Raw genomic sequence first — 27,747 nt, 5'->3', positions numbered from 1 at the left:
TGGAAAGACAGATATACGAAGAGAGCTTCCCTGGCACATGGCACACAGCTCAAAGACAGCTGCAGCCCCTCTCCGTAACTCCCCCAGTTTGGAGCCCCCTCTAAGGCTGTCACGTGACGTCCCATTTCCCAGAGGGGGAGCCTGTGCCCTGAAGACATTGCTCACAGTCAGAACCAGGATGGAGAAGAATGAGAAATCCATTGGATCCTCTGGCTCTGCCTTCTTCCACCTGGACGCCATCATCTGAGCACGGCCCCCATCCGCCCTGTTCCCTAGGTCCCTCCTCCATCCCGCATCCTGCAAGGTGCCTCCAGCCCGAGGCTGCCTGGAGGCTGCACTTGATCTCTGGCCGAGCTGTGCATTTGGGAAGGGAGGTAGGGGCATGGGGATGGAGGACTCCGTCTCCCCTAACCTTGCCCTGACAGAAGGTGTCCGATGTCCGCGCAGGCTGCACCTGCTGACGAGCTCAGGCGACAGTATATGACCTGATGGTGCCCACATCGGCACTCTGCTATTTCACTGTACCCTGGCCTGCAAAGGGGAAGGGCAGTTACCTTTGCACCTGTTTGCAGCAGGTCTCCAAGGGATCCATTGCCAAGGGCTCTGTGGCCTGAGTTAACTCCTTTGGACCCAGCTGTCTCCACCCTCACATCTTGGCCGGAAGCCAGGGCTGGGAGGAGTCAGCCAGGTCTGCAGGGATTGGTGGCTGCAGCCCAGCCGTGCCCAGCCGTGCCCAGCTCAGATTGGTCCTGAACATTTCTCTAAGAGAGGGAACCTGGGCCGAACCTCCCAGCTGGTCCTCAGAGGAGGTTGTTGGGGACGAGTTACTCCAGACACAAGGTGCCAGCCTGCGCCTGGATCTGGGGGCGGGGGGCGGGACACGGACTTGTTGGTTGCGCGACTTCGGCTGCTCCAGGGAGCAGTTGGCCCAGGAGATGAGAGGCTGTGGGTAACTGGAGACAATTGAAGTTCTCTCTGGACATCACATTTTCTGTCTCCCTCCCTCTCTTCCTCCCTCCTGCCCCTCACTCTCTTCCTCTCCCTATCATTTCTCTCTCTCTCTCTCTCCATTTCTCCCCCATCTTATCCTGTCCCCAGCACTCCATGTCCCTGCTTCTTTCTGTCCCTACATCATTTCCCAGGTCTTGAAAGCTCAACACTTGCTCCAGGGCAGATGTCCCAGCTGAGCCTGCCCTGGCTGGGCCTGGAGCCAGGGGCTGCCTCCCCGTGGCTGCTCCTGCTTCTGATTGGTACCTCCTGGCTCCTGGTCCGCAGCCTCAGCTGGGCCTATGCTCTCCAACAAAATTCTCGCCGCCTGCAACGTTTCCCACAGCCTCCCAAACGGAACTGGTTCTTGGGTCATATAGGACAGGTGAGCGTTGTAGCAGACAGGGCCTGGGGGTTGTCCATGGTGGGTCGGGGAGCTGGTAGTCAGTGGGGGAGCTGGGCTTCAGACATCAGGGAAGTCTGGGGGGGAGCCACTCAGTCACTGCTCGGTGTGCTGCCCAAGCCATTCCCACATCTTTGTCCTGCCACCCACATCTGCACCCTACATAGTGCACCCGCTGGGGAGCCCCAGAATGAGCTGTGCAGAGGGGAGATGCCTGGCTTTCCTACCTTCTCCACTGCTGCACTGGGCACTGCTTAAGGGGTGTGTCCAGGGCCTGCTCTTTGTCCCATCCATTAGTTTGTGATTGCTCATGTCTGGCAGCCATGGTTCCACAGGGATGAGCTGGGATCCCTCCATCTGCACACACAGTGGGGGCACAGCTGGACCAGGGGAGAGGTGCGGGCGTCTCTCAGTGCCTCTGCTATCCAGGCACTTCCTCTCTCTCTCTCTCGCTCTTCCCCCTTAGGACCCACCCCAGGGCCCTGTTGTACAACAGAGTGAGTGTGGATCATGGATTTCCCCTTCCGGGGCCTTCCCCTTTGGGTTGATGTGGCCTCACTTGTACGCGGTATTCCCAGGGGTGTGCAGAGGTCAGTGTGAAGGTGCCAGGACACACTCAGCACAGACCCTGGCGAGCAGAAGGTGGAAGCCACGGCTGTCAAGGACAGCAGGGCTCACTTCTGCTCCCTGGGGTCCCCAGTGTGCAGACCCTTCCCCAGGAGGGACTGCAGACCCCATGGACCAGCAGGACATGAGAGGATGCAGAAGTAGACTCAAGCGCAGAAACGCTGTTCCCCGGAGCACATCCCTTGTGCCTGGCCCCTGAGCTGGGACCCTCCCCTGCTTGAGAAAACCCATCCTTCCAAGCTGAGGTGGGCTGGGTCCCTCTGGGCAGACAGCAAGTCCACTCCCTCTGCCTGGGACTCGCCCTGCTGCCTTAGAGATGGCTCTGAGAGGGGAGGGGCAGGAGAAGCAGCGATATTCTCCATCGTTGGGGTCCAGCCATGCTGCCCAGGGCAGATGCTGAGCCACCTCTGGCTCCTGCAAAAGCCCCTGCTGTGCCCCTTCTGAGGGGCATTCGGCTTCTGCAGAGAGAGTGGCCACAGTGTAGATGGACCTGCGTGTCTGCGGTGTCCACTGGGGGTCATTCTAGATCTCTTTGCCCCACAGCCAGACCCCTGGGCACTCAAGTCCCTTGATTAAGCGGGGTAGTGTTTGCCTAGAACCCACAGAGTCCTCCCACAAACTTGAAACCGTCTCCCCATGGCTCATCAAATCTAAGGCCGTGCGTGAGGTATGTAAATAGTTGTCATGCTGTATTGCTCCGGAAACGACCAGAAAACAAGCCTAGTAAAATGCAGGGTGTTTTGTTTGTTTGTTTGAGGCCCCATTTTTTGTTGTTATTATTTTATCACACAGTTTAACAGGCACTGTTAAACTCCCTCCCCTCCAGTCTTACAATGGGTGTCTTTTGTGAATTTGTACAAGTCCATCATGCTCCCACTGAGGTGTCTCCCAACAATGTAGATTATCAGTCATTTCGCTGTGAGTCCATCCTTGAACTAAAATGCTTGCTTTTTTTATTTTCAAACATTTTTGATTCACTGTTGGTTAAATCTGTGACACAAGGGCCTAGCACAGTGACCTAGTGGCTAAAGTCCTCGCCTTGAACGCCCCGGGATCCCATATGGGTGCCAGTTCTAATCCTGGCTGCTCCACTTCCCATCCAGCTCCCTGCTTGTGGCCTGGGAAAGCAGTGGAGGACGGCCCAAAGCCTTGGGATCCTGCACCCGCATGGGAGACCTGGAGGAAGTTCCTGGCTCCTGGCTTCAGATCAGTACAGCACCGGCCGTTGCGGTCACTTGGGGAGTGAATCATCGGACGGAAGATCTTCCTCTCTGTCTCTCCTCCTCTCTGTATATCTGACTTTGCAATAAAAAATAAAAATAAATAAATAAATTTTTAAAAAAAGCATCTGTGAAGGGTTATGAATCTGTCAATCAATCTATCTAGCTAGCTAGCTTTTGTCTATCAAAAATGGATATCTGTTATCGGAATTGGTTCGCACCATGAAGGAAGCCAGGAATTCCCATGACTGTCACTACTGGCGACCAGGGAAACCAATAGTGTGATTGAACCTCAACCATACCCTGCAAAGAACCCAGAGTTGGGACTGAGGGTGTATCTGCTGACCCCAAAGGCCCCAGAATCCACAGTGCTGGTGGCCCAGGACAGAACGTGGTGTCCACCTCCTGAAGACACTGAGCCTGCCTCTCCTCTGCCTGTTCTCGCTGGGTCCTTGGGGGAAGGTGCTCACCCACACTGGTGCCTGGGGACCTTAGGGTGCTCACGCACACATGCTAATCTCTGCTGGGAACACCCTGACAGCGCAGCCTCAGAAACCATGCCCTACCAGCTCCCTGGGAACCTCTCATCCCTATCAAGTGGAAATGAAAAGCCAAGTGAACCACCCCAGGAGGTGACAGTCCTTACCTTCTTTGCAGGTCACCCCCACGGAACAAGGCCTGAGAGAAGTGACACGGCTGGTGACCAGGTTCCCCCAAGGCTTCCTGAGCTGGCTGGGCCCCGTCATCCCTCTGGTCTCTTTGTGCCACCCTGACATCATCCGACCTATCTTGAATGCCTCAGGTACCCGGGTGGAGCTTGTGGCGGTGGGCACTGTGGGGCATCCAACGTCTACCAGCCTGTCTACCCGCAAGGGGCTGGCTCCTTTTCTTTCCGCTCAGCTTTCTTCCTTTTCCCACTGCTGTCTCCTCCTCCCATGGCCTTCCGTTCGCTGTCTCGCAGTATTGGGCACTTCTGGAAATCCCTGAAGACCTCAATCCAATGCCTAATACAGGAAGAGTCCCTCTCCCCCCTCCCCAGTCTTGGTGAGATCGGTGTGTGTGTGTGTGCGTGCGTGCGTGTGCGTGTGTGTGTGCGCGCGTGTGCGTGTGTGTGTGTGTGTGCAACAAGTGATGTGTTTGGAATTCAACAAGGACCAATGTTTCTTTGAGTCATGTTGGGAGATGTCCTTGAAGAGTAGATCCTTCGACACTGCCACCTCATCCCCTGGCCCCTTTTCCTCTCGGCAGAAAGTGTGACTTTGTCACTAAAATGTGCCAAGATGTGTGGTGGACCCCCGTTCTCTCTGACTGATGAGGTGTTTGAACTGTAAGCTACGGGACCTCCATGCTGTGTGTGCTGAATGAAGAGAAGGAGCCATTGACCGTGAAGGCCAGGAAGGATGGTCTTCAGTCATGGCCGGATCCTGGACGTTCATCCTGTAGTCAGGCACCTGCCTGCTCTCTTGCTATTGTCTTTCTTCAAGCCACGTTGCCCTTCGGCGCAGCCTCTTCATCATGATGGTGCCCATGATGAGCCTAGCTCAGTTCTTTCCTCTTAGTGACCTGTGATCTGCTTAGATTATCTTCACTTGATTACCTAGACGGATGACTTTGGCCCCATCACTGGGACCCTGACTGCCCAGCCCCAAGGAGGGACAGGGCTCCCAGGGCTGTTGTTCAGGAAGCAGCTTAGCAGTCAAGAGCTCAGGCTCTGCATTCACATTTGAACCACGGCACACACCACCTGACCTCCTGTGGACAAAGCACGTTATGGCTCATGGCCTCGGTCTCTGCCTCTGGAAAACTGTTTGGAAGAGAAACCTTGGGGATGTGGTTTGGGGGGTCCAAATGGGGAGTGACTTTTTCTGTCCCTGTAACAGGGGGATCCTGACTGTAAGTGTCCTGGGGATGTGGGTGGAGCCCAGGAGGCAACTCAGCACAGAGGAGGTGATGGGGTGCCAGGTCTGGGTCCTTGGACGTCGGTCCTTCTCTGGCAGCTCAGAAGAGCCTGCATTTGGTCTTGTTTGTTCTGTAAATGTAGAGCTCAGAGAAAGGGCTCCTGCACACCCAGGGCCTGGTGTGCACCCTAGGCAATGAGAGGGGCTGTTATGTGGGGCCCTGGTGCTCAGTCACCTGCACCTTCCACCCTACCTGCACCCAGCCTGTTTCCTTTGCCCCAGGTAGATGGTACATTGGTCACGGCTGGCTTCCTGCTGCTGTGGTCTCTGTGTTGTCTGTAGGTGAGCAGGTCACCTGCTCAGTTACCTCTGTCTGCCTCACTTGTACATCCGTCTCTCTGACTTCTGATCATGCGTGTTTATGTCTGGGGGTCTGCTTGTGGCTATCGTGTGTCACATTTTTACGTTTAGAACTGGTGTGTGCTTAGTGCTGGAGAATGAGCGGACGGTCATGTGCGGGGTTCAGCTCTGACCAAGCACATCTGGGGGCGCGACGCGCTCCTACCGGAGACATGGTTCACAATTGCTGCCTCATCCTGCCAGACGCGTCTGTCTGTCTCTGTGTGGCACTTGGATGACGTCTGAAGCTCAGCTTCCTTTTGTAAAACGTCTGAGACTTGTTCTGCTGCTTTTCTAAGATCCTAATGGATGCGGGGCCCCACTGGGTCATGCTTGGGTCACATCTAAGACATTCAGGGGATTATATTTAAATCCCATCCATGGGGGCGTGGTGAGGCCATGTCAGAGTATACGTCATGTGTAAGCAAGACATACGTATAGTGAATATTATCAGGACATGCTAGGGCCATGTCACATGTCCCACTTGTATGTGGGACAGAACACACGATCTAGATCCACTTAGGAGTGTTGGCTGAAGGCAGTGCTGTGCAGGACGCATTGGAGCATAAGCACGTGGTGTGACGTGAGGGAGCATCATGATGGAGCGTGTTGTGTAGCTGGTACCTCTTTGTGCTGCTGAAGCCGGCTCAGTTCCCTCATGTATGGCTGCACCCTCTGCACTTGGCCCATTCCTACTAGGCTGAGTTTGGATGGGGGACATGCAGACCTCATGTGGAGAGCCTCCACCCTTACCCAGAGTCCCTCTCCTCCTCTCTCTCATGGCCCTGGTGCTCATCTTCCACATCAGCGGCCGTCGCCCCCAAGGATGTCATGTTCTACAGCTTCTTGAAGCCGTGGCTGGGTGAGTAACTGAAGGTGGGAGGTTGAAGCCAACCTTGGGAGTTCAGGGGGGAGGGGATGGCCTTGTCCTCTGCTGCCATGGCTACCCTGCCAGGGGACGGGCTTCTGCTGAGCTCCGGGGACAAATGGAGCCACCACCGCCGCATGCTGACGCCCGCCTTCCACTTCAACATCCTGAAGCCCTACATGAAGATTTTCAACAAGAGTGTAAATGTTATGCATGTGAGTGCCTTAACTCCAGGGACCCAGAGAGACTCTTGGGAGCTCATAGGTACACATATCGAGTCCGGTTGGCTCTGGTACCATTCTCTCTCTCTCTCTCTCTCTTCCCCTGCATTTTGCTCATCTCCGTAATGACGATAATGACTCTTACCTAAAATGAAGAATTTCTGGGTTTGGAGACCAACTTGGTTCCTGCTTTCAGGTTTCTCTTAGTGTGTACTCGGAGCCTTCGCTTGACTCCCTGGAACTCCCATGAGGGAGACCTACACTGAGTTTTCAGCTTCAAGGTTCAGTCTCAGCCCAGTCCCAGCCACCAGCAGGTGCTGGGAGTTGTGTCTGTCCATCCCTATCCATTATTTTTATCTGATACTCAAATAAATCAATGAAGTTCTCTTTTTTTTAATCACATCCCTGGAACACAGTAGATACACAGAATAGGTCAATCTATCTCCTTGAGGTTTTCGTAGTAGCGATGACTGAGTTGCAAACCATTCACAGCTCATAGATTTCAATCCAAACAGATTTATGATTAACCAGAAGTCTGTAGGTCATTTGGCTGGGTTTTCTGCTGTGGGTGGCATCCTTCGTGGTGCATGGCGAGCTATGGTTCAGGAGCAACTTTCCTGAGCCTGGGTCGCTCAGGAAAGCAGCTATATTGGCTTTCGGTTGATCTGGGACAGTTGGACTTTGCTCCATGTAATTCTCTAGGATTTAATTATATGGCAGAGACAAGATGTGAAAGGAGGTTAAGGAAGCTTGGGTCTGTTGAAGTTTACCATTCTACCATTTTTCGCCATATTTCATTGGCCAAAGAAAAAGTTAAAAGTCCAGCGCAGACACAAAAGGGCGACAATTTCTTCAGCTGAGGTTGCAATGAGATCGTACTGGGAAGAATGTGTGCTTATATGAGAAGTGAAAGACTTGTGAGAAAAAACTTTTGCAAAGTGTCTAGGATATTTTTGGTAACATACAACTTAGCTTATAAATATTTCACGGATTCTGCCAGAAGACACGAGGCTCCTGGGTCATAGAGAGTCCGGTTGATTGCTAATGACACAGTTAGTATTATGTGTTGACTTTGGTTCGCAGCCACCCATACACCCATAAATGTCACAATGTCATTTAAGGGATGCTTGCTCACGTGGCGTGGTGTATTACAGGGGAGGAGAATTAGGGTTAGGGAATCTGTTTTTCTAACAAGTAAAAGGGAGTCCTCAGTGTTCTTTGCTAAGGAAACACTGAGAAGTAGCTCAGGCTAAGTATGGCAGGGGCTAGGATGCCTGACACACACTTAACCAGGATGCTCGGGTGTCATGGAGAACAAACTTTCCCCACGGGTGGGAAAAGTGCCAGTTCTCCGGGATCTGCCCATTATATGGATGATAGAACGTCTGATCAGATAGGTGAGTGAGCTCCTCCAAGTTCACGCAGCTAAATAAGTGAGCCTGGCTGGAGTAGTGTACCTCTGACATCAGTCTGATGGATTCCACACTCAAGGTCAGCATAGCTGTTGCCGAAGACTTGACAGACGGCATTCAGTGGAGGGCAATGACCTCACCAAGCACATATAAGGCGTCAGAGACAGAGCTGGTGCTCAGGCTAGGTCTCCTAATTCTGAGCTTTTTATTTCACTGTCGTAATGATGGCTTTCACTTTCACTCTAGATTGATCTTTCCTGGGGTTGGATACCTGGGTCACAGGACCAGAGGCTGATTCTAGGGGGTTGGGATTGAGAAGGGGCTTTGGGAGGAACAGAGTTCAGTCCGGTTCTGTCTTCTTCTCTGGCTAGGCTAAGTGGCGGCGCCTGGCCTCTGAGGGCAGCACCCGACTGGACATGTTTGAGCATGTCAGCCTCATGACCCTGGACAGCCTACAGAAGTGTGTCTTCAGCTACGACAGCAACTGTCAGGAGTAAGTCCCTGTCCAGGGCATTGGGAACTTGGGTCAAGGGCCCAAGAGAGAAGGTGGTGGGGAGAGAACAAACCAACAATCAGGGAAGGCTTCCTGGAAGAAATGGATCCTGTGTAAGCACTGAAATACAGAAAAAGGGGAGAGAGGAATAACGGTCCTTCCAGATGGGTAGAAATGCTTGAATGAAGGCAAAGGAACTGGAATGAGTGGCATGAAGTAAAGAAACACATTGGACCTGTGGATGACAGGGCAGTCAGTGGCTAGATTGTTAAGACTTTTCACAGTCAAATGGTATAAAGTTTATCCTGAAGTTTCCAGGGAGTGCTAGAAGGGTCTGAGCTGATTACGGGTGTGGTCAAAACTGACTGTCTCATAGATGCCCAATGGATTTTTACATGGCAGGCCATGAGGCATGGCTGGGGCTAGTCAGAAGATGACATGTCTATTATGTGGATGATTTTGAGAGGAGAGGAGGCAGGACTAGATACTGGGCAGAAGAGAAAGAACAGAGAATGTTCTAACCGGGCTCTGGGCACCTGAAACAGAGGCAGGACACTGAGGTGGGATGTCCACGGGCAGTTAGGAGAAGCACATCTCACACTTGTCCCTGTGGCGTGCATGGGGCTAATTCTGGGCACTCCATCCCTGGAAGGAGGTAACAGTTGGAATCTAGGGGAGTTATTGCACCAGACGTGAGGGGTCTTCACTCATTGCTGCTCCTCGCAACCTCATCCTGCAGGAAGCCCAGCGAATACATCGCTGCCATCTTGGAACTCAGTGCCCTGGTGGCCAGAAGGAACCACCAAATCCTTGTGTATCCAGACCTCCTGTATAACCTCACCCCTGACGGGCAGCGCTTCCACAGGGCCTGCCGCCTGGTGCACGACTTCACAGATGCCGTCATCCAGGAGCGACGCCGTGCTCTAGCCAGCCAGGGCTCTGATGACTTCCTCAAGTCCAAGACCAAGACCAAGACCAAGACATTGGACTTCATTGACGTGCTGCTGCTGACCAAGGTGAGTTCCCCGAGGATCTCAGTTCAAGAGGCAGCCCGAGATCAGATAGAAGGACCCGGATGGTGTCAGACAAAGGAGGGGGCAAACAGAGGCACATCTCAGAGCTCATCCTGGGACACAGGCATCAGCGGCTGCAAAGACTAACATGTAGAAGACATTGGGTTTTTACTCTGTGGACAAGTTCATCACGTAGTCTCTCCAAGTTTACATCCATATCCAAATATGTGCCTGTCTCCAGACAAGGTGCACCCATCCCTCTGCTGACAGAAACACAAAAGCACTGGACTAGAGAGCAACCTGCCTCTTGCTCATAGCAATCACGACTATTAGGACCATTGTACCCACTCCCCATTCCCAAATACCTTCCAGCCAAGACAATGCAAAGCTTTTACCTGTCAGTCCAGCAAGGCCTGCCCAGACTAGAAGGGCCCCCACAGTATGAGTCTCAATTGGTACCTCTGCCCCTTACTTGGCCCTCAGACGGTTGATGGGGAGCTTAGCTTTGTTCTGCAATGTAAACAAATTCTTGGCAGTCTGTAGACTACCAAGCAAAATACCTGTAAGATAGGTAAGACTGGCTGGATCTCCAACTTGGAATGTGAGTTCACATCTTGGAAGCAATGTTGCATCCCTAACTTCCAAGGCCAATTGATATCCAACCCTCATGTACCATTGTACATGAGACCATGGAGAAATGGTGTAATGTGGACAGATCATTGAATCCGTTCACCAAGGACAAACAGTAGTCAGAGGGTCCTAGGAGGCCTACGGGCTGGGTCTCCTGTGCTGTTTATCAAGAGATACTTTGGGGTGCCCAGTGGGCTGGAATTGCTGGGTGTACACAGCATCTGTGAGACTCGGGAGCCCTCAGAACTGTTGTGATATGGGGGCCTTTGTCTTTTCAGGATGAAGACGGGAAGGCGTTGTCAGATGAGGACATAAGAGCAGAGGCAGACACTTTCATGTTTGAGGGTGAGGGTCCCGAGTGAACTGGAGTGGAAACAGATGCTTAGTTCCTAGGGATGGGGTGGGTGGGCCCTGGATTATTCCGTACCCTCTCTTTGCTTCTCCTTGAGGGTTGTATGCATGGGCACTGCCTGTCCTCTGGTGTTGCAGCGGCCAGAGGCCCAAGCATACTGGCTGTCCCTCAGGCCATGACACCACAGCCAGCGGTCTCTCCTGGATCCTCTACAATCTCGCAAAGCATCCAGAATACCAAGAGCGCTGCCGGAAGGAAGTGAGAGACCTCCTAAAGGACCGGAAACTGGAAGAGATTGAGTGGTGAGTGGAGGCCCTCCAAGCCTGCTCATGAGCCCTTCGCACTGGATCAGTGACTCAAGTTGGGCAAAAGAGGAAGAGCGTGTTGATTCTGCCATTATTGCTGGTTGCCCTTTCTGGCTGGTAGGGGAAGGACTGCGGGCTTTGGGGACCGAAAATTCTGGAGTGCTGTGAGAATGAGTGAGCCTATGTGAGAAGATGAGCAGACGCAAGACAAGTTTTGTAGACGAATTTTCTTCATAATCCCTTTCTCTCCTCCCTCAAGTCATCTTTCCCCCAAACATCTTCAATTGCTCAATGATATTCTGAACTTGAATCCCTACCGTACTCTCCTAGGCAGGGATTCACAGGGAACTGGTGGGGAGACCCAGGCAGCCTTCATCCATCCAGCACTCATACACCCTTTCCAGCCCCAATCCTGTTGCCAGACAAGGGATCTCTCTTCCAGGAGGTCTTAGTGTGGTGGGGAAAACAAAGCAGGTTAGGACACTCCCAGTTGTCACAGGTAGGCGTGGCATAGGAAATGAAGAAGCTAGACTAGAGAGAAACGATGTGTCTCATATGAGACGCTGACAGGAGACCACTGGACACTTGAGTGTGGTGGTGGGCACACTCTGAGAGTTCAGACTGGGTGAGGAGAGAGAGGGGAGCAGGTGTAAGAGTGCTGAGCTGGGCCCGGCACCGTGCCCTAGCGGCTAAAGTCCTCGCCTTGCACGTGCCCCGGGATCCCATATGGCCACTGGTTCTAATCCCGGCTGCTCCACTTCCCATCCTGCTCCTTGCTTGTGGCCTGGGAAAGCAGTCGAGGAAGACCCAAAGACTTGGGACCCTGCACCCATGTGGGAGACCCAGAAGAGGTTTCTGGTTCCTGGTTTCAGATTGGCACAGCACTGGCCATTGTGGTCCCGTGGGGAGTGAATCATCGGACGGAAGATCTGCCTGTCTCTCCTCCTCTCTGTATATCTGACTTTCCAATAAAAATAAATCTAAAAAAAAACAGCGAGAAAAGGAGAGATTTTCCTTTTGTTGATTCACTTCCACAATGACTGCCAACAGCCAGAGCTGGGCTGTTCTGCAGCCAGGAGCCAAGAGTTGCCTCCAGCTCTCCCATGTGGGTGCGAGGGCTTGAGCATTTGAGCCATATTCTGCTGCTCTCCCAGGCTGTATTTCTCTCATATATAATAATTTCTTCCAGTGTGCTATCTCTCTCAATGTCTGTCTTTCTCCTTATATGTTTTTTTCCTGCTTTTCCAAGCTCAGATACTTGGTCCATCCAAAGTTCATTCTGGGAAAGGGAGAAAAGATCTCACAAGGGGAGGCTGGCCGGCTCTGTGTTGCTCTCTGGGTAACGGTCCGGGCGCTTCCTTAGGGACGACCTGGCCCAGCTGCCCTACATGACCATGTGTATCAAGGAGAGCCTGCGGCTGCACCCTCCGGTCACGGTCATCTCCCGCCGCTGCACCCAGGACGTGGCACTCCCAGATGGCCGCGTCATCCCCAAAGGTGCCCGCAAATTATGGGGAGGCTCCTCTTGGTCAGGATGGGGCCCACTAGGCAAGGGACCTTGACCTGAATGCCCCATCTCATCCCACAGGCATCATCTGCCTCATCAGTATTTTTGGAACCCACCACAACCCAACCGTGTGGCCGGACCCCGAGGTGCTTCCTGTCCCCACCTCCACCCTTGTTCATGCCAGGGGTCCTGGAGGGAGGAGGGGACAGGGGTCGAGCCAGCGATGTCACAGCTGCTGTCTCTGAGGCCAGCTCTACTGGCGGACCCCACTCGGCAACCCTGTTCCCCTCTCACCTCCAGGTCTATGATCCCTCCCGCTTCGAGCCAGAGAAAATCAAGGACAGGTCGCCCCTGGCTTTTATCCCCTTCTCAGCAGGGCCCAGGTGAGGGCAGTGCCATGGGAGGCCGGGTAGAGTGACCGGGGCAGGGATGAGGGCATGATGGTGGGGCAGGAAGCAAGGATGGGCCCCGCAGGCATTCCTTCCTCCCCTGCCCGGATGCCAGGGTGAAGCCTGGGGCCCCGGGGGCTGGTCCAAGACGGGTCTGATGGCAGAGTCCCTAGCCGGTGTGTGCTGGGGCCTGAGTCAAGGCCAGGTCTGGGAACTGTGTAGCCCCCAGGGGTTCCCAGCAGTGCCCTGGTTCAGGCACTGGACCCACGTGGCCCGGATGGTGATCCTGGAATCATCAGAACGCCCATCCCCGTCTACCAGTCTACCAGGGAATGGAGTCTGGGGTGGGGGAAACGGAAACTTCCATGGGGATCCCCAGAAGGGGCATCCCCATCTCTGTCCCTCCGACCCGTCAGGGTGGGAAGAGGATCCCAGTCCGAGGTCCCAGGGCGCAGTCCGCATCTCTCTCTGCCCGCAGGAACTGCATCGGACAGGCGTTCGCCATGGCCGAGATGAAGGTGGTGCTGGCGCTCACGCTGCTGCGCTTCCGCGTCCTGCCAGACAGTGCTGAGCCGAGTCGCAAGCCGGAGCTCATCCTGCGCGCTGAGGGCGGCCTGTGGCTGCGGGTGGAGCCGCTGGTCGAGGGACAGTGACCCCCCGCGGCCAGGCTTTGGAGCCCCTTTGAGCCCACCGACTCACCCACCCTTTGCACATTGCTGGAATAAACTGTGCTGTGTTCTCTGTCTGAGCCTTGCCAAGAACCAGCGGGGGGTGGAGGTGGGGCCATATGGGTTAGCTGAGAGCAAAGATGGAGGTGGAGGGGTGGAGGTGTGGTTCGTGACTCTTGGGCTGGGTATCCCAAGCTCCTCTCTGATGGGATGCAGGTGTCCTCGCTGATGGTGCGCTCTTCCTGACCCCAAGCCTTAACAACACTTGGTCAACAGATATCAGATGAGCCACCAATTCGTGCCAAGGACCCCTGACAAAGACTTGGGCTGGACCCATTCTTTCCTCATTTCACTCCCAGGTTCTTCATCCTTCCCTGTCACAGGTGTCCATCCTGGGGTGTGGGTGTAGGATATAGGGCTGTACCCCTTCCTCTTCAGATGCAGAGTCAAACCATTGGAACCAAAGGAGCCTGATCGGGGTCGGGGGTGGATCTGCAGCCTAAGCTGCACCATTGTGCAATGTCATCTTGCAATGAGTTAAGAGTTCTTGTGCTTGGCCTTTGGTCTCTAACTTTCGGCCATTCTTATATTGACATGTAGGAGAGCTAAATGGGATGTGGGAGACTGGACTAGTCTGCTGCTCATACTGGCAAGCATGGGAACCAAGATAGGGGGTCGGCTTGGTGGGGGTTATTGGAAGTCACCCCAACTAGGGGTGCAGCTCCCACTGGTTTGCCTGAGGGCTGTGTGTGTGCTGGGCAGAATCAGGCTAGACTGCAACACCCATTGGTTCCAGTGGAAGACAGGGCTGGAAACAGAACCTACCCAGCAATTGCAACCACCAGCTGATTGGTGATGGACTGTGCCGGACCCTGTACTGGCAAGCACACACAAGAATCAGGTCTGGGATCACCTCAGACAAAGTTTCTTTGGGGATCTCCCCAATCGAACTGCCGGACTCAGAACCCCAACCATGAAGAGAAGTGAAGGTTCCATGGTCCGACCATGGAGTGCAAGGGTCAAAGCCCAGCCTCCTCAGAGGCTCAGACGAGCAGTGGACAGCATACGCAGGTGCACATGGAGGATATGGCAGTCCATCGGAACCTGCAGAGGACATCTGGCAAAGGGACTGCCACATTCAAAACATTTAGGAGCTTCTATCCTGTGTAAATCTTTGAAATATTGGCCTTAACCTCAAACAAATGGCCTTATCACATTGATTATATAGGTTTCTTTTTTTTTTTAAAGATTTAATTTTTATTGCAAAGTCAGAAATACAGAGGAGGAGAGATAGAGAGGAAGATCTTCTGTCCGATGATTCACTCCCCAAGTGAGCCGCAACGGGCCGATGCTGCGCCGATCCGAAGCCGGGAACCAGGAACCTCTTCCGGGTCTCCCACACGGGTGCAGGATCCCAAAGCTTTGGGCCGTCCTCCACTGCTTTCCCAGACCACAAGCAGGGAGCTGGATGGGAAGTGGAGCTGCCGGGATTAGAACCGGCGCCCATATGGGATCCCGGAGCATTCAAGGCGAGGACTTTAGCCGCTAGGCCACACTGCCGGGCCCGATTATATAGGTTTCTACATAAAGCATCGCCCTCCCTCTCCCTGCTCCACCGTTAATTCATTCTTAATGTTTCTCCACTGTTGAAATTCCCTATTGCATAAGAAGGTGTCAGTTCTAGTTAAGTCTCAAAAAAATTTTTATTTTTTTATTAGACAGGCAAGTTTACAGAGGATACCTAGCACTACAACAGAACAAATCAATCAACTACCCCAGCCATGTGTTGGCAGTGAAAATCTGGGCAAATAGAGACTCTAAGGTAGACTATGTCAACCAGTGAGATTTCATTGTGCTTGGAACGGTGAGATTGGCAGCAATTCATAACAGTTGAACTATCAAAACCACTCGAGCAGGACCCTCGGAGCATGCCCCACATCAGGGACCTGGGATGGGTGGGTGGCTGGGTGAGGCTTCTCCCTTTATCTCCCCCTTTACCTCAGGTACAGGGGGAAAAAAAGGTGGAAACAATAGTCTTACCCACTTTCCTGTAGCCCTTGAACCTTTATGTCCTAATTAACTGGAAGGAAGTAGAACAGCCAGGATTCAAAGTGGTGCCCATATGGGATCCTGGTGCATTCAAGGTGAGGCCTTTAAACACTACGTTACCACACCAGGCCCGGTCTTTCGTACTTTCCACATCCATCAATTCCCTTTTCTGTGAACTCTCTGGTGTGTCATCAGGTTTGACTTATAGTAAAAACATTTTCCACACTTTGGACAGTCAAAGGTTCCCCCCTGCATGAATTCTCTGATGCATGATGAAGAACCCTTTGTAAGAAAAGGATTTGCCACATTGGTTACACTCATACTTCCGCTGTTCGTGCGTTCGGTGATGTCTTAGGAGATGGCTCTTGTCCACAAAGGTTTTCCCACAGTCGCTGCATTCGTAAGGTTTAACTCCTGCATGGATTTTCAGATGGGTAGCGAGAACCGATCTTTGTCTGAAACATTTCCCGCACTCGTGGCACTCGTAAGGCTTCTCCCCTGTGTGGATTCTCTTGTGTACGCGGCAGTAGGACTTGCAGGTAAAAGCTTTGCCACACTGGTTACATTGGTAGGGCTTGCCCTCCCCTGTGTGAATTCTCTGATGGACCAGGAAACATGACTTCTCTCGAAAGGCTCTTCCGCACTCGTGACATTCATAGGGCTTCTCCCCAGTGTGAGTCTTCTGGTGCGTTAGGAGGATCGACTTCTGATTAAATGTTTTCCCACACTCATCACACTCGTACGGTCTCTCCCCCGTGTGAACCCTTTTGTGTTTGATAAGGTCGGACGTGCACAGGAAAGCCTTCCCACACTCGGGGCATTCATGAGGTTTCTCCCCTGTGTGAATTTTCTGATGCATTATGAAGTAGGACTTCCGGCCAAAGGCTTTCCCACACTTGACACATTCGTAAGGTCTCTCCCCTGTATGAATTTTCTCATGTGTTAGGAGATGTGACTTTCGGCAAAAGGCTTTTCCACATTCGTTACATTTGTACGGCTTCTCCCCCGTGTGAATTTTCAGGTGTATTGCAAGATTTGACCTCTGATGGAAGCTTTTCCCGCATGTGGTACATTTGTAAGGCTTCTCCCCTGTGTGGATTCTCCAGTGTCTAATGAGGTATGACTTCTGGCCGAATGTTTTTCCACACTCTTGGCATTCAAAAGGCTTCTCCCCTGTGTGAACCCTCTGATGTGCTATGAGGCGTGACTTCCGGCCAAAGCTATTTCCACATGTATCGCATACATGAGGTTTCGCAACTGTATTAATTTTCTGATTTCTAGTGAGGTCTGACTCCTGACGCGTGATCTTCCCAGATTTATTGGACCTAGACGTCTTTTCCCCTTTGGGATTTCGGTGCTGCTTGTTCAAGAGGGTTTTGCCACAGAAATTTCTTCCGTCTTTTTTTCCTCCTGTATGTAACCTTTGATTTATTCGAAGTTTTGACTGGTCCACAAGAGGTTCCTCACGCTCAGTGTGTTGGGAGAATTTCTCTCCCGTGTGGGTTTGCGGATTCTTACGGAGCTCAGCATTTTTACCAAAAGTTGTCTTTCTCGTTGGAGTTGTCTTTCCAACATTGACACCTGACATCTTGCAGGTGTCTTGCGTGCGAACTCTCTCTGATGGTAAGAACGTCTTCTTTTTCACGGCTTTCCCTTGCTCACTCTCTTGCAAAGTCTGACTCCTGTGATGCTTACCAAGAGTTTCACAACCCTGGGGAGAGTTCCCAGGTACCCCAGGGATCTCAAATTTCTCCCCAGCTTGCCGGTCAACATGTCCACTGCGGGGATACGGACTGGAGTCCTCACCATATTCCTCAGGCTTCATTCTTGAACCATTTCCTTTCTTAATGATCAATTTTGGAATATGGCTTGAAGTTGAAGTAGGCGTTTTTCTTAATTCAACTCTCTCGTGAGTCAACGTGTTGTTGTTTGTCATGACATCTTGAAAGCAATTCATGTCTTGTCTTTCATGGTTGGTTCCAATCGGGTCGGCTTCCATGGCAACTGAAACGATAACAAAGATCCATGTCCCTGGATCACACCCAGTCCTTCTCTGCAGATTACTCGCGTGAAGGCAAAGATACTTGTTGTGCCCAAGACTTTACATTGCATCTTATGGGATTTCACAGAATGAAAAGATATTTACTTGTGAACAGAAAGAGAGATTGTGCTTAATGCAGAAAACCAGTTGTCCTCCGGTCTAGGACTTGCGAAAAATTAGTGGGAAAAGTTGCAATCAATACCTGTTGCAATCTTTCTGTCAAGGTCTCCTTGCCCGGTAAGGGCTAACTAACCTGCAAGGCTCGGGTTTGGAAATTCTTCCACCATCCACGACTCTTGTCCCTGCTCCAGCCTGAAGATCAAATCAGGCTTAGTCCTGCAGCATCCTGTCAATGGGAAATAACGTCAAGACCTTGTCAGTGACATATTGTAGATTACTACCTAAGGAACAGCAACAGAAGTTCCAATTTGACTTCCGTCCCACAGGGCAGATGTTCCTGTTCTTCGCGGGCTCAAATTCTACTCAAATTCTTTCTTTAACCAGCACTGAACATGACAAAGTGTTTGTCAAATCGTGAAAATGTTCCAACTGAGCATGCGCCGAGGATCACTCACCCAAGGACAGCAGGTTGTTGTAGACTTCCAGCATCACATCCTTGTAGAGAATTCTCTGAGCACTGCTCAGGTCCTGCCACTCTTCCCAGCTGAAGTCCACAACCAAGTCTTCAAATGATACCAGTACCTGCAGCAGAACATTTGTGCTCAAAACAACAGCCTTGTCACAACACAAAGGGTTAGAGTCTGTAAAACACTCATATAGAAGAGCATAAAGAGGGAATAAAGGATGTCATTTCATCTCAGATTCCTAAGGCACTATTTCAGCTACAAAGAAGCATCCATGAGACGGCCAGTCGAACGGTCTGGAATGGCTGTGGAAAAGGTTCAACATGCAAAGAAATGGGAATCTCAGACCATGGAGGGCCACATCTGTCAAAGGAAATTGCAGAGCAGACATAATGAAAGACCAGATGGGACTTTGGAATGAGCCATGTTAAGGAGAGAGACAGACAGAGAAAAGAGGAGAGGTATTCAGGGAAAAAGACACAAAAGCCATCAGTGAGGCCACGATGGAAATGAACCAATGGATGTAAAAAAAGAAACATTTTTCCAAGGAGAAGACGGGCATGTGGCCCAGTGTTTAGGATGCCAGCTAAGATTGCCATGGCAACTGCCATTTCCAGCCCCCAGACAATGAAGACCTGAGCGACGATGCTACAACGTGGCATCAAGGCTAGACTCCATTTCTCACTTGTGGCTTCAGCCTTGCCCCATCTCAGCTTGGTGTGGTTTATTTAGGTAGTGAATCGGTACATGAGAGCTCTACGTCTGTCAACATCTCTGTATTTCATACATAGTTTAAAATAAGGCAAGAGATCCAAGTAAGACAAAAAAATGACTCGATCTAGGATTGTGCTGCCGATAAGACATTTGGAAACTAAAATAACACTACACTGAGTAGATAATGTGAAAACAAGTAGTGCAAATATATGCCCAAAACTATTGCTTTGGAAAACCTGCAATACAACCTGCCTTTGTAGACTAATTCAGAGAAATCTATGGTGAACAGTTAGGAACTTAAAAACAAATCCAATTCCTTACATGTCTGGACCTATCCATGAATCCAAGTTAGGCTCCTCACATCTATAATTAAGGCCCAATCTTTTCTAGGGATTCTGAGAAAATCTAACTGCTTTATATCCCACAAAAGCTTCACGTTCTCCTCCAAGTTTCAGCTGGAGACACGTCAGAAATGTGCCAACAGAAAGACCAGAGACCAAGTTGCCTTATCTGCCATCCCTCCCACGTTTTATAAACAGCCAACGTCATCCTGTTCATGCGTACCGTCTCTGGGCAAATTCTATTCATGTTTATTTTTCCATTTCAGCGACCGTTAGGTAGTAAACCATTGTATATCTCTAAAAATAAAAGCTTGACATCGGACGGAAGATCTTCCTCTCTGTCTCTCCTCTGTATATATCTGGCTGTAATAAAATGAATAAATCTTAAAAAAATAAAATAAAATAAAATAAAATAAAAGCTTGAAAAAAAAAAGATGAGGAATTATTATATGAGCAACTTACAGGAGACAGATTCGCTTTCTCTGCTCTTGGAAACACGTGCAAGTCCCCAGAATCATACCTTAAAGAGAAATGAAGAGTTCAACATGACCAAAGCAATTTCCTAACCTCATGTACAAGTTCCATTAACATGATCTATGCCGACAAGCTGGATATTACCAATCAAAAGATGTCATGGGACTCACAAACAAGTTATGCAGAGATCCTAAAATGTATGCTTCACACTTCTGCTTCCATGTGGTTTCTGTGCTGCTCAGCTGATATATATTTTTAAGATTTAGTTATACAGAGAGGAAGGTCTTCCATCCGATGGCTCAACTCCCCAAGCGGCTGCAACAGCCAGTGCTGTGCCAATCCAAAGCCAGGAGCCCAGGAGCCTCTTCCGGGTCTCCCACACGGGTGCAGGGTCCCAAGGCTTTGGGCCGTCCTCCACTGCTTTCCCAGGCCACAGGCAGGGAGCTGGATGGGAAGCAGGGCAGCCCGGATTAGAACCAGTGCCCATACGGGATCCTGGCGCGTTCAAGGCAAGGACTTTAGCCCCTAGGCTACTGCGTCAGGCCCAGCTAACATATATTTTTTGAAGATTTATTTATTTGAGAGGCAATTAACAGAGATGAGACATAGAAAGATGTTCCAGTTGCTATTTCACCTCCCAAATGGCCACGACCACCACAGCTGAGCCAGACCAAAGCCAATGGTCAGGAGCTTCATCTAGGTCTCTCACTTGGGTGTAGCAGGTGCCTTTGGGTCTATGCCGAGTTGTTACAAAGACAAGGTGTGTTCATATGAATATGATATTTGCAGGGACACTGTCCTGATTCTGGATTTTTCTTTATCCCATCATCCCCTGTATTCAAAAGGCTGCAGCAGTCAGAGCGCTGCGGTGCTACAATGCTGCCAGCGGTGGACGGACCGTGCGGATATTTTGGGAGCAACTGTCACTCTAGCGTGCACCAGGAAGACACAGATTCTGAAATATTCTGAAATTCAGATCCCACTTCTTAAACAACTTGCCTCGGATTCGTGTCTTGACTTTTCTGGCTGGCCCCTCTTGGGTTATCCAGGCTGCTGGCAACTGAAATGAGAAAAAACAACAACAACAATTTTCATGAAGCACAATTACCTTTGATGCTTACTTAGTGACTTTTTCCCAATAAACTACTTCCAAAACAGATGTCCCAATGTTCAGTCTTAATTCTTTCTACCAACTTCTCAGTTCTTTCATGAACAAAATATTCATTTGAAAGGCAAAGTGTCAGAAAGAGACAGGAAAACACATCCTCCATCTGTTAGGTTCAACACCCCCCAAAGGGCTGCACCAGCTGGGGCCTGGCCAGATTGAAGCCAGGAGTCGAGAGTTCTCTCCAGGTCTCCCATCTGCACGATAGGAACTCAAGAATTTGGTTCTGCCCCCTCGGGTGCAGTCTACCCGCTTTGCGTGTATTTTATCTGAGCTCAAAGGTCCTGGTATTCTTTCAACTCCTGGGACACTGATTCCAGCTTTACAAGTCACAATTCTGACAGCTTGTGGTTTCTACGTGGAAGTGTTAGTTGTCTCCTAGTCTCAACATACACGAAGAAGTCTCCCGTGTATTTGTTATCTCCTGCTGGTTTTATAGTAACCTTCAAAAAGAAACAACCTAGGCCCAGCATGGCAGCCTAGCAGCTAAAGTCCTCGCCTTGAACACGCTCCGGGATCCCATATGGGTGTCGGTTCTAATCCCAGCAGCCCCGCTTCCCATCCAGTTCCCTGCTTGTGGCCTGGGAAAGCAGTCGAGGACGGCCCAAAGCCGTGGGCCCCTGCACCTGCGTGGGAGACCCGGAAGAGACTCCAGGCTCCTGGCTTCGGATCGGCTCAGCTCTGGCTGTTGCAGTTCCTTGGGGAGTGAATCATTGGAGGGAAGATCTTCCTCTCTGTAATCTAATTTTGCAACAAAAATAAATAAATCTTTAAAAAAAAAAGAACCCTAACTTTTAAAAACCCCACTTTTCTTCAAGTAGATAAGCGCTCATCCACTCCTTACATGTCCAGAACATTTATTTATTCTGGTTTTGTGCAAGGGAGATAGCTCCCATCTAGTGTTTCACTCCTAATGCATGCTACAGAGAGACCTCAGCCTGGCAAACGAAAAATGAGAACAATTGGGGTGGGCATGGTAGCACAGCCGGCTAATCCTCTGCCTCCGAGGGTTGGCATCCTATACGGGTGGCGGTTCTTGCTCCACTTCTGACCCGGCTCCTTGCTCGTGGCCTGGGAAAGCAGTAGAGAAGGACGGCCCAAGTCCCCGGGTTCCTGCACCCACACGGGAAATCCAGAAGCGGCTCCTGGTTCATGGCCTCAGATCAGCTCAGCTCCGGGTACTGAAGCCATTTGGGGAGTAAGCCAGTCGATGTCTGCATAAAATCTGCTTATCAAATAAAAACAGACAGCTCCTTAAACAGAGGGAGAGAGAATTCAAACTCACAATGGGCAGCTAGAGAAAGACCAGTGCATATGGAGTGCCAGCTAACAAGCACTGTCAGAATAAAAACCATCAATTTGTGAAGGAAAAAAAACATTCTGAAAGGACAAGTTGTGCTTTAGGGAATGTTTCTAACCTAGCAAAAGAGGCCTGGAAAATTCCTAATGATAAAAGGATTGGATTCTTGGTTAAGTATATGAAGATGTTCATCAACTATCAACCACAATGATTACGGATGGCTGAGACTCGGGGACAAAGTCGAACGCGCCCTGCACCAGCGACACGTGCTGAGCCCTGCTGCTCCCAGGCTCCCTGCTGGCCAGCCCGTGCTGCCGGACCCGGCAGGCTCTCACCGAGGGCTCCTTCTTCCAGCCATGGCTCCGCTCCTTGCTCCAACTTGGAAATCACCAAGGGCTTGGAGACACACAATCCTGTTAACGGAAACCAGCACAGCAATGTGTCAGATGACCAAGAGCTCTTCAAAGACAACAACTGGACTTCAAGAGCACTGTGAGTAGGGGGCAGTGTGGACCCTTTGCTAGCAAGCACAGATCCTCACAGGGTGACTGGATCAAACACCAGGAATAAATTAGCAGTGTCCCTCCCCAACATCCCCCCCGCGACCCCCAAAGCACTATTTCACCAAATGGGACAAGTGCTGCACTTGGCCGTGACTGAGGGGGTGCCACTCACCCAAGGACTCGAGGCAGCTGTAGGTCTCCAGCATTACATCCCGGTAGAGCTTCCTCTGAGCGCTGTCCAGGCCCTGCCACTCGGCCCTGGTGAAGTCCACAGCCAGGTCTTCAAAGGACACCACCCCCTGCAAGGGCGCACGGCTCATCAACATTTCAGCTCTGGGTCACTCGACAGGAAGACAGCGAACGCCTTCTTCCATGCGTGCCTCACATGTGTCCCTTATATAAGAGGCAGCTTACTCTGTGTATGGCGTGACCACAGAAACCACAATCACAAGGCAAATGCTTTGACGGCTAATTTAAGAATCGTCCCTGGGAAAAGAACGGTAACAGCTAAACGGACAGTTCGAGGAGAAACCAGAGACAGGACCACTAGCCAGTACCCAGAGTAATGAGACAGAGCAGGGGCAATCGCAACAAAAAAGGGAAAGGGAAAGCAGGGGCAGAACTCGGGACAAAGCTGTTACAGAGATGGAACATGGAGCTGCACTCCCTGCTGAGCGCCAAGGGCTGGGCAGAGGCTCACACTATCGACAGAAATTAGGCACAATGTAACTAAGATGATGGAAAGACACTCGACTTGGACACATTGTGTCCGGAGTTGCTTCAGTTCAATACATTCAGATGGCAACTGACATTGGACCTGGAGCTCAAAAGAGATCTGCTTAAAAATAATAATAGGGCCTGGCACAATAGCGTAGTGGCTAAAGTTCTCGCCTAGCATGCGCCGGGATTCCATGTGGGTGCCGGTTGCTCAGAGATGGGGGGACAACATGGCAGCCCTGGTAATGGGATCAGCTGTGGAGAGAATCAGCAGATGCAACACCTTCTCTTTGTGATCTGCTTCTGGCTTGGGAAAGCAGCAGAGGATGGCCCAAGCTGAAGGGTCCCTGCACCCACACGGGAGACCCAGCAGAAGCTCCTAGTTCCTCGCTTCGGATTGCCGCAGTCCCAGACACCACGGCCACTTGGGGAGTGAAGCAACGGATGGAGGATCTGTCTGTCTCTCCCTTCCAAATACAAATACATCTGTTTGGAAAAGACCCATTCAGTGAAGAATACAGAACGCCAAGAAAATCATATGCCTTTGTTAAAACATTTACAATGTTCAGAAGGTGTCACTTCCTGAGTTGAATACAGCCCTAAGTGTTAGTTAAGTCTAGCAGAACTTTAGATCTGTCTGGGGGACAGATCACCTGTGTTCTAATTCTGCAAGTTAAGGCTCACTTTTTAACAACCAGCAACATTGAATATCATGGGTCTGCAAATCTGTGTTGTGGTTTTCTAATTCCTTCATCTTTTATTATGAGCTAATATGGCCCCTTATCATGAGTCACTCTCCTGATGTTACTTTCACACAACTGCATTAGCATCTGTACATGCGTGTGCGCATGCGTACGTTTTGATAAAGACAGCGTTGGAAATTGTACTGCGAAATGCACCACTCATCTACGAGACAAACCATCACTTCTCTTTTTCCTTTGATTTCTGAAACGGGTCTCCTTAAGACTCACGGACTGTGTTAACCACAAACGTCACGCGCCCGGGAGACAGAACCCAAACCGATCTGTGCCTTTACGAGAAATGATGTCAAGGAGACACACACACACAGAGCAAACGTCGCGTGAGAACACAGCGAGAGGGTGGCCGGTTGGCAGTCACTGGGGAGAGGCCTCTGGGGGAAGCAAAGCTGCTACGACCTTGATCTTCAACTCCACAAATAACAGAAGCAAACTGCCATCATGTAAGCCACAGGATCGGATAATGCTGCTAGCAAACTCATAATCCTAATTTATGCCAACGTCTGCTCAAGTCACCTCAAATGTCACTCCTATTATCCGGGAAACACAGAAACTAAAATTACGACTTCACGGGCTACACATCTGGAGACGACTTCAATTCAACAGCCTGACTAGCCAACCCAAGGACAAAACAAAGTCAAGTCCAAGGGCCCCAGAAAAAATAAATAACTAAATACATACATACATACATACATAAACAAATATCAGAGTGGAAAAAAATGAGAAATAACCTTGAACAATCTTAAACTCAACAAAATAAAGAGTTGCTTCTTTGGGGGGAAAAATTATAGTGTTTTAGCTAGACCAAGAAAAATGATTTAAATACATAAAATTTCAGGGCCCAGCACGGTGGCCTAGAGGCTAACATCCTCGCCTTGAAAGCCCCGGGATCCCATATGGGCGCCGGTTCTAATCCCGGCTGCTCCACTTCCCATCCAGCTCCCTGCTTGTGGCCTGGGAAAGCAGTCGAGGACGGCCCAATGCATTGGGACACTGCACCCGCGTGGGAGACCTGGAGGGAGTTCCTGGCTCCTGGCCTCAGATCAGCACAGCACCAGCCGTTACGGTCATTTGGGGAGTGAATCATCAGATGGAAGATCTTCCTCTCTATCTCTCCTCCTGTTTATATATATCTGACTTTGTAATAAAAATAAATAAATCTTAAAACACACACACACACACACACACACACACACACTTCAGGTTTTCATGCATAATCACCAGTATATTTGCATACCAAGAGCGAACTCACTGACAAATTCAAACAATATTTTCACAATAGTGACAAGAAAACACCTCAGAATCTCATCCAGGAGGTGAAAGACCTCTATAATAATAATAATAATAATAATAATCACAAAACACTAATTGAAGACATCCAAAGCCAGTTACAGTTCACACCTTTTTGCAATCACAAGACCAATGACAAACTTGACAGGGGGCAGTGTGAGGGGTCGGGGACCGCAAAGCCAACCTCTCATAACAGATCAAATGTTCGAGTCCCAGCTGCTGCTTCTCTTACCCTGCTATCTGAAAATACACATTGGAAAGCGCATCTGCAAACACAGATTGGAAAGCGGCAGAGGACGGTCCCTGTTCTTGGGTCCCTGCACTCAATGTGAAAAGATTTTCACAAGCAAGTGCGGTACAGGCACTTGGTTTTGACCTGACATTATTTCAAACACTGTGGCCATTTCTAGAGTCAACATGAGAAAGCTTGGCTTCTCTGTCATAGCTTTGTACACCAATCTTCTTGACCAATCAAACTCCTTCACAGAACTAGAAACAACAAATCAAAAAGTCCTAAAATGGGGAATCAAAAAAAAATAATAAAATAAAAAGTTTGAACAGCCTAACAGATCTGAAAGCAACCAACCTGACTTTCCCCAGCCAATATAACCACCGCCATCAAAAGCAACACATAGATCAATAAAAACAGATTAGAGATCCCAGAAATGAACCCACATTTTCTACAGGCAAGAAATCTTTTCAAATGCAGCCAAAATACACTAGGAAAAAAGATCTTTCCAGCTATCGGTCCACAGGCAACGGAATATGTACAAAATTGAAAACACATACCCTCACACCCTTTACACTACAAAAGTTTAGTGAGATGCAGAAATCCGACTACAGGACCAAAAACTAAGAAAATATAAGGAACACACTGTAAGACACTGATAGCAGGCAAGAGTTTTTGGATAAAAATCTCAAAAGCGCACGCAACAAAAATAGACAAATTGTTTCACTATGTCAATCAAGAAAGTTTTCACCAGAAAAGCAACCACCAAAAGCATTCGAAACCAAGAAACAGAATGCCCCCTAACCCCCCCAAAAAATACCTGAAAACTACCCAGCTAACGATTACAACCCAGGATATGGAAAAACATCCCATACACTGTAATTAAGACGGGGGCGAGGATATGAATGTATTTTTCCTCGGTAAGAAAACAGAAATGATTGATGAAGAAATGAAATCAGCAAATCAAGACACAAAGTCATTTCCCCCACTGCGACCCAGTGCACGCTAGTCCTGATAAAGAACCGAGCAAAAAACCAGGCCCGGTACCACCGAATATCCCATGAAGCCTCTTCCCGCAGCGCCGGCATCCCATCCGGGAGGCCGCAGGTTCGAGTCCCGGCTGCTCCACTTCCGATCTAGCGCCTTTCCAGAACACTCCTCCACTATCGGCCCCAAGGAGGCGGGCAGAACGACACAGAACGCGAAGGCTGCACATCCCGAGGGCCCGGACCCACTCACGCACCATTTCCAGCTCCAAAGAGTCCCAGGATGAATCCATCCAGTCCTGGGGCAACACCTTCCCCCCTCAGGGCCAAAACGGCTGCGCTCAGAAGGAAGTCACGCCTTATTGAACGGCGCGACTACAGCGTGCCCGAATGCCCAGAGAATGCAGCCAGTGAGCACACGCCACGTCAGAGGAGACGCAGCCAATCAGAATCGCGTCTCTCATGGGGGTTCCGCACCGGTTCGGGCGGAAGTTGCCTCGGATTCCTGGAATCCTGGCTTCCCAGTGAGCCAGGGCGGTGTGACTTCCGGGTGGCCCTCGCACCTTTAACTCTCAGGAATTGGGCAGCTGACTTGCCATTTTCTAAATATTTGCAGGATTTAGGTCCTATCTTTTCTTCAGATGTCTGGCATCTTTTTCTCTTAAGTCGTTGAAGGGTTTTTATTTATTGCTGTTCATCCTTCCTTGATGTCTCTGATATCTTTTCCTAGGCTGCACACTCTGTTGCCCCAATCAGCTGGTGGTTGCAATTGTTGGGTCGGTTCTGTTTCCAGCCCTGTCTTCCACACGAACCAATGGATGTTGCAGTCCAGCCTGATTCTGCCCACCAACACTCAACCCTCACATGAACCAGTGGGAGCTGCAGCCTAGTCGTAGTGACCCACAATAACGCCCACCAAGCCTTCCCCCTACCCTGGTTCCCGTGCTTGCCATTATGTGCAGCAGACTAGTCCAGTCTTTCCCACATCCCATTCAGCTCTCATACATGTCAATGGGCATTGAAGCCTAGTTCAACCCAACCAGCTCCAATATCCAGTCCACACACATACTGGTGGGTGCTGTTCTGTCTAGCCACCCCTACCCCAGTTCTGGTTTTCGTGCCCTCCAGAGGGAGTGGTAACCCAAGAGGGAGGAGCCCACTATTTCCTTCCTAGGTCACTCCCACTCCCAGATTATGCACTCTC

At 50.4% G+C, this 27,747-nt stretch overlaps 3 protein-coding genes across 6 annotated transcripts; 1 reads left to right on the top strand and 2 right to left on the bottom strand.

Annotated features, from left to right (window-relative positions):
* The first annotated feature begins 1,165 nt into the window (after positions 1 to 1,165).
* On the top strand, positions 1,166 to 13,467 carry LOC101530888 (cytochrome P450 4F3-like). 4 transcript variants are annotated; one of them, XM_004595971.3, is made up of 12 exons: positions 1,166 to 1,372; positions 3,895 to 4,039; positions 6,343 to 6,396; positions 6,490 to 6,617; positions 8,407 to 8,528; positions 9,268 to 9,544; positions 10,450 to 10,516; positions 10,696 to 10,825; positions 12,192 to 12,325; positions 12,417 to 12,481; positions 12,636 to 12,718; positions 13,203 to 13,467. In XM_004595971.3, exons 1-12 carry the CDS (start codon positions 1,175 to 1,177, stop codon positions 13,375 to 13,377), a joined length of 1,578 nt encoding a protein of 525 aa, XP_004596028.2. In that variant the 5' UTR covers positions 1,166 to 1,174; the 3' UTR covers positions 13,378 to 13,467. The 4 variants fall into 4 exon arrangements, with proteins under 4 accessions (XP_004596028.2, XP_058513699.1, XP_058513700.1 ...); XM_058657716.1 differs by lacking the exon at positions 3,895 to 4,039 and adding an exon at positions 5,279 to 5,417 and having other exon boundaries at positions 1,166 to 1,378; XM_058657717.1 differs by lacking the exon at positions 12,636 to 12,718 and having other exon boundaries at positions 13,203 to 13,424.
* Positions 13,468 to 15,442: 1,975 nt separating this feature from the next.
* On the bottom strand, positions 15,443 to 17,445 carry LOC131477929 (zinc finger protein 883-like). Its single transcript, XM_058657880.1, has one exon. The coding sequence runs from the start codon at positions 17,438 to 17,440 to the stop codon at positions 15,677 to 15,679; it is 1,764 nt and encodes a 587-aa protein (XP_058513863.1). The 5' UTR covers positions 17,441 to 17,445; the 3' UTR covers positions 15,443 to 15,676.
* A 367-nt stretch (positions 17,446 to 17,812) lies between these two features.
* On the bottom strand, positions 17,813 to 26,911 carry LOC101530650 (zinc finger protein 568-like). Its single transcript, XM_058657649.1, has 7 exons — positions 26,801 to 26,911; positions 22,736 to 22,862; positions 22,396 to 22,473; positions 20,595 to 20,655; positions 19,584 to 19,641; positions 18,058 to 18,184; positions 17,813 to 17,883 (listed from the first exon to the last, which is right to left on the bottom strand). Exons 1-7 carry the CDS (start codon positions 26,834 to 26,836, stop codon positions 17,813 to 17,815), a joined length of 558 nt encoding a protein of 185 aa, XP_058513632.1. The 5' UTR covers positions 26,837 to 26,911.
* Positions 26,912 to 27,747: the final 836 nt, after the last annotated feature.

The sequence above is a fragment of the Ochotona princeps genome, chromosome 33, assembly GCF_030435755.1.
Source record: "Ochotona princeps isolate mOchPri1 chromosome 33, mOchPri1.hap1, whole genome shotgun sequence".
NCBI classification, from domain to species: domain Eukaryota; kingdom Metazoa; phylum Chordata; class Mammalia; order Lagomorpha; family Ochotonidae; genus Ochotona; species Ochotona princeps.
Note: the sequence above shows the minus strand (reverse complement) of the source record. Positions and strands in the feature narration are given on the sequence as shown.